General features: G+C 42.4%; 1 protein-coding gene across 1 annotated transcript in view; it reads left to right on the top strand.

The window, feature by feature from the left end:
• OTUD7A (OTU deubiquitinase 7A) overlaps window positions 1-16793 on the top strand; it is a 203582-nt gene that overhangs the window by 158691 nt on the left and 28098 nt on the right. The window contains exons 9-10 of the mRNA XM_088443465.1: window positions 11936-12063; window positions 16540-16710. Of these exons, the coding sequence (XP_088299591.1) occupies window positions 11936-12063; window positions 16540-16710 (299 nt within the window). The remainder of the gene's footprint in view (window positions 1-11935; window positions 12064-16539; window positions 16711-16793) is intronic.

The raw sequence follows: 16793 nt of genomic DNA, 5'->3' as shown, positions 1-16793 counted from the left end.
TGGGTCCTTCGTGGGCAGCTCGACGTGGTGCCTCGGCAGTTCAGATCTGCAAGGCTGCTACGTGGTCTTCTGTCCATACCTTCGTGAGGTATTACAGGTTTGACACCTTCGCCTCTCAGGATGCTTCCTTCGGGCGGCGGATTCTCCTTTCTGCACAGGAGCGTCCCCACCCTTAAAGGATACTGCTTTGGGACATCCCCAAGGTATCCTGTGGATACCCTATGGACCCTGAAGTAGAAAATATGAGATATGGTAAGAACTTACCCTTGTTATCTCTATTTCTACGAAGTCCATAGGGTTCCACAGGACTCCCGCCCTGTCGCACCTGTGCTGCAGATGGGCTTTGCTCTGGTCACCGGTTTTCCGTCTCCCTCTGGTGAGAATGTGATTCTTGTATGTGTCCAGATCTTTGTTCTCTCTCTTCCTTCTCCTCCTCCGGCCTATGGCTTGGTAACTAACTGAGGTGCCTTGGCCCGGGGGCGGGGTATAGGAGGGGGACCTAGTGCATCCTGGGAGGCTGAAAGCTTAACTCTTTGGTGCCCTGCGACTGACGTCACACCTATACCCCAAGGTATCCTGTGGAACCCAATGGACTTCGTAGAAATAGAGATAACAAGGGTAAGTTCTTACCATATCTCATATATATATATATATATATATATATATATATATATATACAGTCAGGTGCATAAATATTGGGACATTGACAGAATTTTCATATTTTGGCCTCTATTCACCACCATAATGGCTTTGAAATTAAACAAACAAGATGTGCTTTAACTGCAGACTTTCAGATTTAATTTGAGGGTAATTACATCCAAATCAGGTGAACGGCGTAGGAATTACAACGGTTTCTATATGTGCCTCCCACTTTTTAAGGGGCCAAAAGTAATGGGACAAACTAAACAATCCTAAATCTAACTGTCACTTTTTAATACTTTGTTGCAAATCCTTTGCAGGCAATTACAGCCTGAAGTCTGGAACGCATAGACATCACCAGACGCTGGGTTTCATCCCTGGTGATGCTCTGTCAGGCCTCTACTGCAAATGTCTTCAGTTCCTGCTTGTTCTTGGGGCATTTTCCCTTCAGTCTTGTCTTCATCAAGTGAAATGCATGCTCAAGCAGATTTAGGTCAGGGGATTGACTTGGAAATTGCATAACATTCCACTTTTTAACCTTAAAAAACTCTTTGGTTGCTTTTGCAGTATGCTTCGGGTCATTGTCCATCTGCACTGTGAAGCGCCGTCCAATGAGTTCTGAAGCATTTGACTGAATATGAGCATATAATATTGCCCGAAACACTTCAGAATTCATTCTGCTGCTTTTGTCAGCAGTCACATCATCAATAAATACAAGGGAACCAGTTCCATTGGCAGCCATACATGCCCAGGCCATGACACTACCACCACCATGCTTCACTGATGAGGTGGTATGTTTTGGATCATGAGCAGTTCCTTTCCTTCTCCATACTCTTCTCTTCCCATCACTCTGGTACAAGTTGATCTTTGTCTCATCTGTCCATAGGATTTTGTTCCAGAACTGTAATGGCTTTTTTAGAATTTGTTTGGCAAACTCTAATCTGATCTCTAATCTCTAATCTTCCTGTTTTTGTGGCTCACCAATGGTTTACATCTTGTGGTGAACCCTCTATATTCACTCTTGTGAAGTCTTCTCTTGATTGTTGACTTTGACACATATACACCTACCTCCTGGAGAGTGTTCTTGATTTGGCCAACTGTTGTGAAGGGGTTTTTCTGTGGTTTTCCAGGTCTTTTGGTGTTGCTGAGGTCTCCGGTGCATTCTTTCTTTTTAAGAATGTTCCAAACAGTTGATTTGGCCACACCTAATGTTTTTTCTTTCTCTCTGATGGGTTTGTTTTGAATTTTCAGCCCAAATGATGGCTTGCTTCACTGATAGTGACAGCTCTTTGGATCTCATATTGAGAGTCGACAGCAACTGATTCCAAATGCAAATGTCACACTTAGAATCAACTCCATACCTTTTACCTGCTTAATTGATAATGAAATAACGAGGGAATAGCCCACACCTGTCCATGAAATAGCTTTTGAGTTGATAGTCCCATTACTTTTGGCCCCTTAAAAAGTGGGAGGTACATATAGAAACCGTTGTAATTCCTACACCGTTCACCTGATTTGGATGTAATTACCTTCAAATTAAATCTGAAAGTCTGCAGTTAAAGCACATCTTGTTTGTTTCATTTCAATGCCATTGTGGTGGTGAATAGAGGCCAAAATATGAAAATGCTGTCAATGTCCCAATATTTATGCACCTGACTGTGTATGTATGTATGTATATATATATATATATATATATATTATACAGTATATAATTATATTATATTATAAAATGTGCTCCTCCCTGACAGTGGAATGTTAAATTCAAAAAGTAATTTATGATTGTTATAAAGGACCTTTTGGGTCACTCCTGTTTTGCAAATGCAAACTAAAAGAATTTGCTGTCTTTTTACAGTCTCATCGCACAACAGGACTTGGAAATTACCTTTATTAAAATTGGTGTGCTTGCCTGATTTGCCGTCCTTGATTATCACAAATACAGTGTAACATGCACCTAGCTGAGCTCTGAGTGGGCTGCTTAATGTTACTCGATACCTGTTTTGCATAGATTAGGCTTTGAATGGCAGTACTGTGTGCTGAGTCACTGGATGAATCATGCCGATTGGGGGTCTTCAGCTGCTTTCAGTGCATGGCTGCTTCACACTTCTAATTACACCAAGCCCACTGCTTGCTGTAACCTGTCAGATGTGTTTTACCTTGTTAATCTCTTTGTCTAATACAAATAAGCTTTCAAAACATATGAAATGCAGAAAGTGTTTTATAGGATATGTAAAATATATGGAAGTGTGACTGAATGTTTTATAGATAGATTTATCTATTTTGCCAAAATGCTTTTTCTAAATGGATCTGGATTATCTAGATATATCGCAATAGACCTATGTAGCAGTTTGTCTGTGCTTGGCACTCTAAAGTTTGCAGATCCCTTGCTTTTGTGCCCTATAAATATACATTTTTATGTTGTATACAGTTAATATAAGCCAAACTGTGCCCTTGTATGTTACAAGTCTATATAATAAGTGAGAAAGTGTGTGTGTGTGTGTGTGTGTGTGTGTGTTTGTCCTTTTATGCACAACCAGAGTTGTGTACCTAGATCCACCAAATATGCCATGGTGGTGTAGTTTGACCAGGATTAGGTTTTTGGCTATGTTGAAAGTTCATCAGGGCCATGGAGGTCTGCATTGTGCCCACCAAGTAGGCCGGGAAATCTCTAAATTAAAACTTTGGTTTAAGCAAGTTCGCTCAGGATGTCTTCCAGTACCTGCACTGATCTGAAGGCACAGGCTGATATGCACCAGTAGCAGAGTTCCAGAGGAAGAGCAGTGAGTGGGAGGATCAACTGTCACACTGCACCTGCACTGAGTTACTAATTCCTCCAAGCACAGTTTCATATGCCATGCTCTCCAGTGTTGGTCTGCAATGTAAAAAAATGAAGCCTGCAGATGTACTTCAAGGTCCATTCTTCAACACGGGGAACGCCGGTTATCCCACATACTGCAGTATATAATAATGTGCCTTTGATAATTTTTTGTTCCTTTTGATATTTAGCAAGTATTTAAAGAATTAGGTGAGCAGTTATAATTTCATGTATTCCTTTCCAACCTATTAATAATTAACAATGCACAATGAAAACTATTAACATAATATTTAGCAGTAACCGGATATATGCAGCCATGCTACGAATATCAGGGAAAATGTTTAGCACTAAATATAAGCCAGCAACATGAGTAGCTGACTAAATTCCACAGACTCTGCAATCAGCAAAGCATGATTACCTTCAAATACCCTAGTTGGCCTCTGCTATGCCTTGCAGTATCTGCTGTCTGATTGTAGGCTTTTTTCAGAATCAATTTGCACTTGCTTGAAAGAATTAGCTAAGCAGCAGCTATTATGAATGCATTCATTAAATCTGAGTCGAAATGTATTTTTAAATACTTCAGATTAACTGCGACAAAATGTGTACCAGCCTCTAGAGTAGATCGTTATGCATTATTATAGAATACAATACCCTATTGGGAAAAATAAATATTGAATTAATATATTTGATGAATAAGCCAACATGCAGAGATTGCTCATGGAGTCACATATCTCAGAACCCACTTGTTGCTTCTGGGCACAGATTTCTATAATGACCCTTTTTTGATTAATGCCAAGTCTCAACTGATTTTGCTGTGTTTCCGGCTGTACAGAAACATTCTCTGCTGCTGAATCAGCGTGTGCCTTCAGATTAAATAGTCTGTGACAAAATCTCCACTATCCTGGTGTCCAACATTAATTTTGTTTCTCGTTAAAACATAATTTATATTTTGTCCGTCATCCCTTATATGATACTTACAGTTGCACTTTAGTGCTCAGCCAGTTGCGCTTCTTTTAAAAAAATATATATATATTTAATTTGCCACGAAGGGGGTGAGTTGCTGATGTAATGGCGTGAAAATGCCGCCAGTGTCAACTCAACTTGCTCCCCTCATGGCCTGATCTCTCTCTCGCTCTCCTGGAAATCGTCAATTTTTGTACGCACTGTTATAGGGGTTAATAGCCGTACTTACTTGTGACGCCAGGAGACTCAAGGGCAATTGAATCAACCCCAAAATGTTTCTTTTTGTCTTAAACAATAGCAGACAGATGAGAAAATTACCATGATCAGCCATTTTGTTGCTCTGGGTAACCGCACATGTTTCCTGTATAACGCTCAGTGAAGTCAACACTATTCTAGATATGAAGAGGGTCACAGCTGCTGTGTGATGAAGGGATAAGGCTTGAGAATAAATTTTAAATGACCTCTGACATTTCAGCTCAGCGATATCATTTCTAAGTTTATTGAGGTCCTATATGTATTAATAAATTCCCAAATAGAACATACTTTATTTACTTTACCAGTAATACACATGTATAATACTTTACACAGTAAGTAATTTACTTTTTTTTTAGTCAAAGTAGCTGCATAAAATATGCCCTCTTCAAAAGTAATGGTGCATACACACGGTCAGATATGTCAGATGAACGATTTTCAAACGATTGAACGATTTCAGCCTGTATTAAAATGAATAAAATCGACCAAATCTGACTGCAAACACATCAGATGTCAGATATCGTTATCTGACAAACGGGAACGCGCATTGTTCATTGTTGCCCACATGTCAGATTTTTCTTTCAGATATGAATGATTGAGCGATTTTTAATATCGTTTCCGTTCAGATCTGAAGAAAAATCTGACCGTGTGTATGCACCTTAAAGGTGCATACACACGATCAGATTTTTCCTTCAGATATGAACGATAACGATTTAAAAATCGTTCAGTCGTTCATATCTGAAGGAAAATCGTTCATATCTGACATGCCTGAACGATGGACGATCAACGATGCGCGTTCCCGTTTGTCAGATAACGATATCTGACATCTGATGGGTTTGCAGTCAGACTTGGACGATTCCATTCATTTTAATGCAGTCAAAAATCGTTAAATCGTTCAAATCGTTCAAAACTTTGGTAAAATCGTTCAAATCGTTCAGTCGTTCATCTGACAAATCTGACAAGTCTGACAAATCTGACCGTGTGTATGCTCCATTAGAGTTCCGTTTTGTTTCAACTTTGATGATTAAACTCCTCCCCATTCCTGCTTACTGATCATTTTTTGTTCCTTTTGATATTTAGCAAGTATTTAAAGAATTCTCCTTATGTATTGTTTCATGTAAAGGTGAATCTGTTAGTAAGTGGTCACTGCAGCCAGCAGATGCCCATAGACACTTTCCAGCAGGTTCTTAAATTAGAAACTACATATATCACTGACAAAATGAAACCTTATATAAATAATGTTAGTACAGCATTAACTGTGTCTGTACACTCTCTAAAGTTTCATAAACTGATTAAATATAAGTGTCTATATGAATTTACTAGAGATGTGCAGTTCGTTCTTCCTGAAATACGAACACACCCAAACTTAGGGGTTCCAAATTGAATCCAGTCCCAGTTCGGAATCACTTTGGGGTCTTGAGTTTAACAGAGTCCAGTTCGGCTCTGTAGTCAGTTCGGAACTCGGGCTTTGGATTGCATGTACAGATGTGTCCACATACATCTTACCTCTGTGCGCTGCAAGTCGCATTAAACATGATGCATAAGTACCGTGTGACCCTGTATTGCTGGGCGTCTTTTCGTGTGACTTTTTACCTTCAAATGCATATTATTCGCACAGCTGATTTAAATGATATGTGAAATGCCTATATTTTGTATGTGACTGCCGGTGTATCTGCATGCGAAATACTACGTTCGTGTCAGCGACTGTAACGTAGCATTTTACATGCAGATACAACCGTAGTCGCACACAGAATATAGGCATGCCGCATATCATTTTAATCAGCAGAAGCTGCTTGTGTGCCCTATTCACATCACTTTGTGACAAAGATAAAGATAGGCGTGGGGTTAGGGGGGGTGAAAGGGAAGGGTTAGGGTACTCACCGGCCCCTGTCGGGATTTTTCACGTTCAGGATGCCGGCGTCTGTGTTTTGACTGCTGGCATCCCGATCGTGAAGAATCCCGACAGGGGCCGGTAAGTATCCTAATCCACCCCTCTCCCCCCCCCTAACCCTAAACCTCCCTTAGTGGTGCCTAACCTTAACCTCCCCCCGGTGGTGCCTAACCTTAACCTCCCCCCCCCCATTGGTGACTAACCCCCCCCCCCTCCCCGTAGCCTAACCCTCCCCAGGGGGTGCCTAGCCCTAATCTCTTACCTTCGTTCGGGATGGCCGCTATTGGGATTTCGGCGTCAGGATTTCGACACCTATCTTTAGTCCCGTGTCGGGATTCCGACAGCTGGAATTCCGGCCGCCGGTAATGTATCTGCATCCCTTCTGTAGACATATACAAAATGAGATGGTATTGTAAACCACGTGGCTCCAGACGTGGTCCAACTTCAAATGGTCACTTTGGCTTCACGTATAAGTGCACCCATAGAGAGGTTGGTGACCTAGATAGAAGGGCTTGGTGGTTTATTATTATTTTAAATACTACTCTTGAATAAGTATTAACCTATAAAGCTCAGCGTTGTAATAATAAAAAGAAATAACGGAATCTCTTGCAGAAAAAGATTTGTTTTACTCTAATGCTGGGTAACAGTGAAAAGTTGGAACATTTTTAGGGGAATCTTTAAAATGAGATACTGTCTATTAAAGTTAGGTCAATGGGAACTGTAGTATGCCTTGAAGTTTTGTGCGCAGTTTAACTCAATTTGGAGTTATGTTGTGGCCGTGATGTGCCGCCGTTACCAGCATCACATTTTGAACCTGATTCAGACCCACTCGCTAGATGCGTTCACTTGCTCGATGCGTATGCAAATTTGGGAAGGTAGGCGATCGCACGGCAAGGCATTAGCACGCCCACTATGTCTTGGCGTGCGATCGCATTGTGTATGCAGACGCCCACGAGCCTGTCTTAAGACGCCCACTTGCGCACGTCATCTCCAGAAAGTGAATGCAACCATCGGTACATCGGGTACCATCGGATGCGATCGCAGCTCTTGTGGCTGACCATACCCTTCCGCAAGCACTGTGAGTACTTCAGTGTAAAAAACAGCCAGGTGACGTGTACTATGATCCTGTCTATAAATTATGCATGCCTCTGAAACGGTGTTGAGACGCTCAGGCACGCCTGCGTTTGCACCTACACTCCACCGTTATCAATGACCAGCCCCTGTCACACACAAACCGCTTCTCCTGTAAGTCACTCTGCTGGGCTGTTTATGCGCAGCGAGCGAACGATTCCTGATTCGCATCAGACCCGCATCCTAGCGAGCGGGTCTGAATCAGGTCCTTTGTGTTTACCCAAAATACAGCATTTTGTAGTAGTGAAAATATGGCAATGTTTATTATTTATTACATATATTTTTTTTCAAACCCTCAGGAATAAGGGCCATGCTAGAGCAAACAGATTGATGGCAGCTTAAACTGCAGGTTTATTTAAGAGGTTTCCATATGTCAGAAAGTCAGATTTATGGCTTCCTCCAATGCTTAATGATGTATGATACAAGGTGCAGCCTTGAGTTAACTGTCCAGATGTGTTGTCAGGCCCTTAGGATTTCTTTCTATATCAGTTATTCTCCTGCCTGAAATGTTAATTTGTTATTATACATACTGATCTGTTCTTTGTCGCTGTAATTCAGTGCTGTGGCTCTCGGTTATATGAGCTGTCACAAAAATATATGTTCCAAATTAGTATTTAAAGTGCACTGGTTATATGCAGTGGCAGCATCCATTTTGTCAGTTGAACAAGTCTGCAGCCTATCACTTGGCTCGGAACCAGTGATGTCATTGAGGTGCTGCTTGTCTAACATATGAGAACTGACTTCTCTTCAACAGGTGCCTGTTCCAAGTCAGTCAATAGGCTGGCCTTATGAATATTAGTTTAGCCCGCATAATGGATTCCTCCACTGACCACATTCACACGGTGCACTGAATGCACACTGGAAATAGCTTTATTTTTGCATTGGTGCACATACTGTATGTGGGCTGCACAGTGCACTTTAATGTGCACCCCTACTCTCCAGCATTTTCTGAGTTTTCGCTACCTTCCAACTTTTTCTGAGCCAACGTTGCCAGTTTTTGTTGTGTTGGTCACCAGGGGCGTAGCTACCGTGGATGCAGTGGTTGCGGTTGCTATGGGACTCGCAGCTACTACGTGTCCCGTCTCTCCGCTGCACCCACACTTTTAGTGGAGTGAGTACCAGATGAGAGAAGGGATGAGGCTGATAAGTCTGACTGGAGTCTGCAGTGCTGATGATCCCTCATGCAAACTGTTTCTTAGTCACAGGAACACTTCAACCTATGACTAGGATGCAGTTTGCTGCAGGGGATCATAAGCGCTGCGGGCCTCTGTCATACTTATCAGCTCCATCCCTCCTCTCATACAACTCCTCACCAGCATCTGTGAGGAGAGACATTGCAATGGAGGCCCCATAGCAAAATTTCTACTCACCCCACCCCTGTTGCTGAAACCCCCAAATCGCAGAGAGGAGGCAGAGTTCATGAGGTTGTTGTGGGGAATATACATTTTGCTGTGGGGCCCCCATAGGTCTCGCTACGCCCCTGCTGGTCACATTCCGATATCACTACTTCTTTTATGTTGTACCAAAGCAAATTATACCTTGTTTTCTTTCAGGAGACTTTCAGTTTTCAGAAAGTGTGATTAGTCCTTTTGTTCCTTGTGACAATGTAAATAACATTTACTCAACAAGCGAAAAAAATTGTTTTCTAAGCTGTGTTCTACATGTAGGTTTTTATAATAAAATCTGCACTGCATTTTTATTTTTTCCTTGTTTTTTGCTGTCTTGAATTAAACTCTTACAATGTGTAGGAATAATATGGTAGCCCAGTGAGGTGTACCATTTCGTAAAACTAAAACACTGCATAAAATGAGGGTAACCAAGTTTTGTTTTGTTTTTTGACACATGGGGGAGATTTGGACATTCGATCCCCCCTCCTTTTAAAAGAGGGTGCTGCCACATGTTTTCAGGCCAGTATGGAGATAGGAAACAGTAAGTGCCCTCATGAATGTAATTTTTCAATAGTGCAGGGTAATATTGTCTAGTGATATCTGGTGATCACCAGACAGTAACTACTAAGAGGCCACATCATTTGAAGGAGAGCCCTCATCTCTTTACTATATGGGCATCTCTGAGTAAATGTAAGCCAGCCTGGAATTCCTTTGCATTATGCAGTATAGAGTGCTATTGTCTGGTTTGAAAGATGAGATTTCCCTAACTCAAGTACGGGTGGCCAGAGGGGAGAAATAAGGGACTTACAGTCGCCTTCCCATCCAATGCATTACAAAAAAAATATTTTCCATAGTGTGGGTAGTGCAGTCACTGTTCAGCGCCTCTTCCCCGGCTCTCCATCTGTACGGATTACCAGTGGGGAGATGGTAATTTTTTTTTTTATATTACAGTGCTTCACTGCTACAAGGTTGCGGACTCATTGTCCGCAGTTTTGAAGTATATGCAGGCTATGAGTGCCACTTGTCATCCGCAGAAGAGGTGTTCTATGTAAACCTAAAATTGCAAATGTTTTTATTCTATTTTGTCTGTTTTTTTATTTATTTTTTTTTACATTGGGCATTGCAACTGCAAGGTGCAGAATCAAACCCATTATGAGAATAAGGGACCATCTGTGACAGTTCTTCGTTAGTTCAATAGTTAAGTCCTTTTGCAAATACGTGGCATAGTAATGAAAATGCGCCATTTTCACCACTGTATCTCATCTTGGCTCTCTTGTCCTTCTATATGAGCCGCTCCTCCAGGCAAGGCACACTAGTGTGCCTACTCTTTATTTTGCCAGATACTCTTGTGCCGTCCAAATATTCCCAGTGGAAATTTCTGTTCTTCTGCAAACGCCACCATCATACTCACACACCCATGCGTTTTGATGGCATTCTAGACACATCTGCGCAAACTGATGTATCATTAAAGAGAGTTTTGCATTGCTTCTTTGCCATTTAATGTGTTGTAATTGGCCTCTACTGTGTGAAGGTGACAGGTGAACTTTAGGAAAAAATTGGCAAAGTAATAACAATGATGTCATAAACAGAGAAATAATATATTCTAGAACAAGAAGCCATAAACTGATTAGTGATAAGCACACAAGGAAATATAGAAAGTTCTACATCACTGATATCATAAGTGCTTGGATGGAAGGCAGTCATTATGTTGACACCAGAGAGTTGATCGTTTGAATGTCAACATTCAGAATGTCAACAGTTGATATTAGGGTTAAGTTGCAGTTCGGGTAGGGATAGGGCTACAGTCACCTGAAAACGTTATGTTGGCGTACCGACTGTCGACATTCTGGCAATGTTGATATTTGACATGTCAACATTTTGTACCAAACTCGCTTGGATCAAGGAACCAACAAAAATATAATCTAGCTATAAAGTGTCCTATTAGTGCTTAGATATCTTGTTAAACCGTGGTATAAATAGTATAAATCTATTTTTTACACTATTACCCCTGCACCCACCAGCCAGATGTGCAGGGAAAAGCCCCAGGCTTCAGCTTAAGCTTGGAGTGCTCGGTAGAGGGGGGACCCTTTTATTAGGGGGTCCCCATCTCCCCTGAGATCCCCTTGGGCTGACTAGCTGCAGATGTTAATTCTTTTTACCGGGGAGACCTGGTGAAAGAGGCCCCTGGCTTTGGCATTACACCCTGGCTAGGTTTGAGTCTGGTGCTGGTTTTAAAAATTTTGGGGGAAAAACCCCACGTACATTTTTATTTATTTTTTTTTAAAATATTAACCCTTTATTTAAGGCAGAAACATACACGGATCACACTGATCTGTGTACGTTTCTGCTAGACACGCTGCTCAGGAGGGGGTCTATTTGTAAGTTCTATTTTTACACCATGTTTGCTTTTATTACACCCGTGATTATAATCACGATTTTTGGTAAATTCCTGTGTTGTATTCCTGTCTATGGAAAGTATTGATGTGTTCAGACGATGGTGTATTCATTTCTAGTTGTATTTATGGGTGAAATTTAACTTCTAAATCAGCCATATTCACCTCTAAGTTTACAGCAAATGCCCCCGTTTTTGCCATAGTAAATTCCCATGTTTGTAAAAATGACAAAATAATGTCGTTAATGCAAATTCGGACAAACACGGGGCTTAGTAAATTTACCCCAAACTGTTTATGCATGTTTCTGGGTTAGCAAAACAGACCATGACTGTCTCCTATTTAAGTGTTTTTATTTAATGCTGTCAAAAATTATTAGACCTGACCGCAAAGACCAAATGTTCAGAATAATTTTCTTATTGTTCTGCTTATGCGCCAAATCATAATTACTATGATTTTCTTTTTCTAGAGTGGACAATGCAGAAGACCCAGTGTATGAGAGTTTAGAAGAGTTCCATGTCTTTGTCCTGGCTCATATATTGAGACGACCTATTGTTGTAGTTGCTGATACAATGCTTCGTGACTCAGGGGGAGAAGGTAAATCTCATTAAGGACCTCATACAGAGGTGGGCGCAGTGTCCATGCCACAAGCAGTTGCCTGCTGTTGTAAGTCTGCGCATGTGTCCGAGTCGCACTGGGGAAATTCAGAACAATTTTGAAACTGGGGACTTCATTTTATAGCTATAGAATTATATGCATGTGTATATATATATATATTATGGCAAGGGTAAGGGTGCCATCTCCTTGGATATATAATTACTGTTGCCATGCAGCAGCCAAATACTAGTACATCAGTCCAGGGTCTTGGTACAAGTATCCACAACTAGTTGTAATAGCAGCGCAGAAATGATCAAAACATAAATGTAAATCCTGGCCTGTCCGACTCTAATGAAACAAAATGATTCCCTTTCTAACGTCCCTTTTACAAAACAAAAGTCTTTAGCACAGCAATTATATTTGGTAATCAGTGTCTCTCAAAGGTTCTTGACCTGTTCCCCAGGCAGTGAGAGACTGACTACAGAGCCTGACACAGCCTGTATCAGCCCCTCACAGGTGGTCTGGCAATTAAGGCTGCTAATCAGCTTCTCAGGGCCGACTTTTGGGGAGTTCGGTCAAATAGAGGCGCCACCCCATAGTGGGCGCAGACCTCCCGACTGTCCAGATTTCAGCAGGACAGTCCCATTTTTTAGGGCAGTGTCCTGCTGTTTCACCAGCGGGCTGAAGTGGCCCGGGGGCAGTCAGGAGGTTGGGGGCATGTACCACTCTGCTTTGCTAAGCGGTGAGCAGCGGTGTCGGTAAAGCTGAATGGATGCCGCACACATATACACATACACCCACACTTGGGCGGTCCCCCTCTTTAATCAAGAGCTGAACTGTAACGCTTATCAGAAAATAGTTACTGCATTTAGTAGAGCATAAATTCATTAATTTTGATATTTCTGTAAATAAATATTCTGTAAAGTAATTCTATATAAATACCCTCATGCAGTGGTTCTAAAAATGTGTGTGTTGTAACACTAGCAAAACCTACAAAATCTACTTTTTGTTAATTATAATTTGACAGAAAACTGCTCTTCATTAGTTAAATGATACTTTTACTCTTCCGCCATGGTCTCCTTACCAATACTTTAAAAACTATAAATATGTTCAGATTTTGTCATGTAGGAGCTGTGAGAGATGGACATTTGTCCTTGAAACATGACAGATTGTGAGATATTTGAGCTGACGGCGCTGCGGGTTATACACTGGAACATTTTATTTACATACTTTGATTGGAATTCCCTGTTTGCCACAAATATAGTTGTGCAAATATTCCATTAGGCTTGTTCTTGTCAAAGACATTCAGGCACATTGCTCCACTTTCATTGAAAAGCTGCATGTTTATCTGAAGTGCATTCTTTAGACTGCAAGCTTCCATGAGCAAGGCCCTATGCGCCTGATTCAGACCCGCTCGCGAGCGCTGAGCGCTCGCAAGCGGGTCGATGGTGCCCTAGTGCACATGCGCATGACGGAGGGAGCTCCGTTGTGCGCATGCGCGAGACCTGCATAGCGACTGCCAGCCGTCGCTATGGGTCTCGCACCAAAGGGGGCGTGCTGTCGATGGTGAGTGACAGCACGCCCCCTTTGGTGGGCGTGCCGGGGGCGTTGCTGCCCAGACAGAGGCGTTCCCATAGGAACGCCTACCGTCTGGGTCCGGCCCCACTGACATCACTAGTGATATCAGTGGGAGTGCTTTTGGCTCTGATAGAGCCAAAAGCACTCCTGGGCTTGCGGCAGCGTGACCCTACCGCAGGGTCTCATCGCAAGCCCGATGGTCTTGACCATCGCGACCATCTTTTTGGCCGCTCGCTTAAGCTGTGGGTGGTAACCCACAGCTATGCGAGCGGCCAGGAGGCCGCTCCAACTTTAGTAAGGAGGGCCCTGATTCAGAGCGAGCGCTCTGGTCAGAGCGTCCGGCTCTGAATCAGGCCCAATGTCTCTTCTGTGCAGTGCTGTAGCAGGTCACTAATCCTAATTCCTCCATACCCAGCCCATGTGACATCATGACTTCATGGAATCTGTGCTCTTGGGCGGCTCCCCGGAATGCAGGGTACCGTTCAAGGTGCCCTACAAGACAAATACATGTGCCAACAGGGTAGCGACATGCTGCTCCCTTGGACTTTAGCTTTTGGCAACTGCACCACTCGCGCACACCTAGTTATGGCCCTGCTTGTCTGCCCCCTTTCCATCAATTTCATTGTTCTGTTTCTGTGTGTGATTTGTTTTGTACATGAGATGTTGCATCGGCTATCTGTTGCTGCAAAGTTGTGGTTTACCTTCTAAATCAGGATTGGGGAACCTCAGGCCCTGGGGTCGTATAAGGCCTGCAGAATCATTTGGTCTGGCCCTCTGAGCTTTTTTCAGCTAGCCTCATCTGGCTAGCAGGGTGCCTAGAATGGCATCCTGCAGCCAGAATCTATGCAGCAGTGCTGCCTGGAGTGTCCTTAGGACGCTTCAGACTGTCACAACGCTGCCCCTACAGCGCCCCGAACCATCCACAGGATGGTCCGGGCATTGCTGTAATCCCGGCGATTGTGGCCCTGTCCGTGTGATGTCACATGGAGGGGGCGTGGCCTGCACCGGGCCCACAAATAATGTTATATATATCAAAATGACCCTCGGCAGGAAAAAGGTTCCCCACCCCTGTTATAAACTATTATGGTGATAAATGGTATGCCCTCTCTGCATGCTAGGCAGTGCTGTTCACCTAACTGATTCAAGGCAGGATGTGGCTCACCACTGCTTCCCTGGCAACTGCCACATAGTCCTTTGTATCATATTATACATTGGGCAGAGTATGTTAAAAGTCTATATGCAGATATAGTGATCAAAATCAAGTCAGTGACAGGTCAATTTACTAATTATCAAGTCTAGTAAATTCAGATCAGCTTATAAATTAAGACATCCCTGCTGCCACTTATTTCTCAGTGTTAAGTATAGAACAGGGAGAATCTATGAAGGATAGATTTGAAAAATCTCTGTTTCAAAACCAGTTAGATGAGGAAAAAAACCTCAATCTTGTTCATAGAATTGGAAATATTCATAGATTTTCCTATTTGTGTCAATGGGAATGTTTATTTCAATGGGGTTTGTCTTTGGAAACTCTGATGAAATAAATTGGCCCATTGAAATGAAATTACTGGTAAAAGATTTGGTAATCTATAAATAAAGAATAGAGCTGTGTGCATCCCCAAATACTCATCCACCCTCAGTGACAGACAGTGTAGGATGATTATCACTAAAACTATGATATACTAAGCGTGGGTGGGTGGGTGTGGTATATATTGTCGACATTCATAATATCAACATGCTTGGCATGTCGACATTGACCACGTTGACATTCATCATGTTGAAACTGATGAAATGTCAACATGAGTAGAATAACACTAAAGCGTCCCTGGTGGTCTAGTGGTGACTTACCTGGTACGGTGGTAATGTCAAGATGATTTCTGGTAATGAGTATCTACCTAACCCTCCCCCCTAAAGCCTAACCCTAACATCTCCTCCCGTAGACTAACTCTAAACTCCTCCTAGAGCCTAACTCTCCACTCTCGGTCCGTGCAGAATAACGACATGTCACCATTCTGCAGTTGTTGACAATTCAACAATGTAGGCATCATAACTGTCAACATTCTGGTGTTGACATTGTGAGTGCATCCCACTTGGGGCTGTGGCTATTTTCCTGTAGCTAAGAAGTGGGACACTGTACTCATGGTCTCCATCTTAAATTGTAAACTTGTTAAATCTCTCTGTTGCTTTTGTAGATTGAGGATTGGGGGTTTCAAAGGGATTTCTGCATGTAGCTCAAACTATGGAAACCATGGGACATTGAAATACAGTTTTCCCCATTATTTGGCTTGCACATGTTTTTTATAAGAACACAGAGCGGGATACCTCAAGCATTGCATTGTGGATGCGATTCGTCCCGCCACTTATCGCACTGCATAGCGGTGTTTAGTAATGCTGTATGCATTGTATCTATATATACTGTATCTATTGCTCTTCCAAGAAGACTTCTGGGCTTATGACCTGGGCGTCCTTCTGCGCATGCACAAGCCGCAGAGAACACTGGCTTGGGTCCTATTGGACCTTTCTCAGGGAAGTGTCTGGTAAGAAGCCCATAGGCTTCTATTAGGCAACGCCATCTATAGATGGCATTGCCTTTGGGGGTACAAGCTTCAAAAGGTGTTGCTCTCCGGAGCTTGAAGCATATGGAGAATGCGGTCAAACCTCCAAAAACTGTTTTCAAAGTTTTGACCGCATTTTGGGCTTGATTCCTCCTGCCCCATATGTAGATCATTTCATTTAAATACTTGGAAAGCATAGTTGGTGAATTTTCCCTTACAATATAGACATATTTTATTTTTATACGACACACTGTTTGCTTAGAAATTTGCGACACACTGTTGGCTTAGAAATTTGCTTTTAAAGATGGTTTCCCTCTTTATTTATAACACAGTTTATGCTTTCCAGCTTTTGCACCTATTCCATTTGGCGGAATTTACTTGCCTCTTGAAGTCCCACCCAACAGATGTCACTGCTCCCCTCTGGTGCTGGCCTACGATCAAGCTCATTTCTCTGCCCTGGTGTCCATGGAGCAAAAAGATCAGCAGCGTGAACAAGGTAGGGTGATGCCTTTACAAGGTAATATAATAATGCCGTGTAATAAACACCATATCTCTCTACACATCTGCATCATGTTTAATGTCTACTGGTGTCTTCCACTA

The sequence above is a fragment of the Taudactylus pleione genome, unplaced genomic scaffold (assembly GCF_031769625.1).
Source record: "Taudactylus pleione unplaced genomic scaffold, aTauple2 ptg000019l, whole genome shotgun sequence".
Taxonomy (NCBI): domain Eukaryota; kingdom Metazoa; phylum Chordata; class Amphibia; order Anura; family Myobatrachidae; genus Taudactylus; species Taudactylus pleione.
Note: the sequence above shows the minus strand (reverse complement) of the source record. Positions and strands in the feature narration are given on the sequence as shown.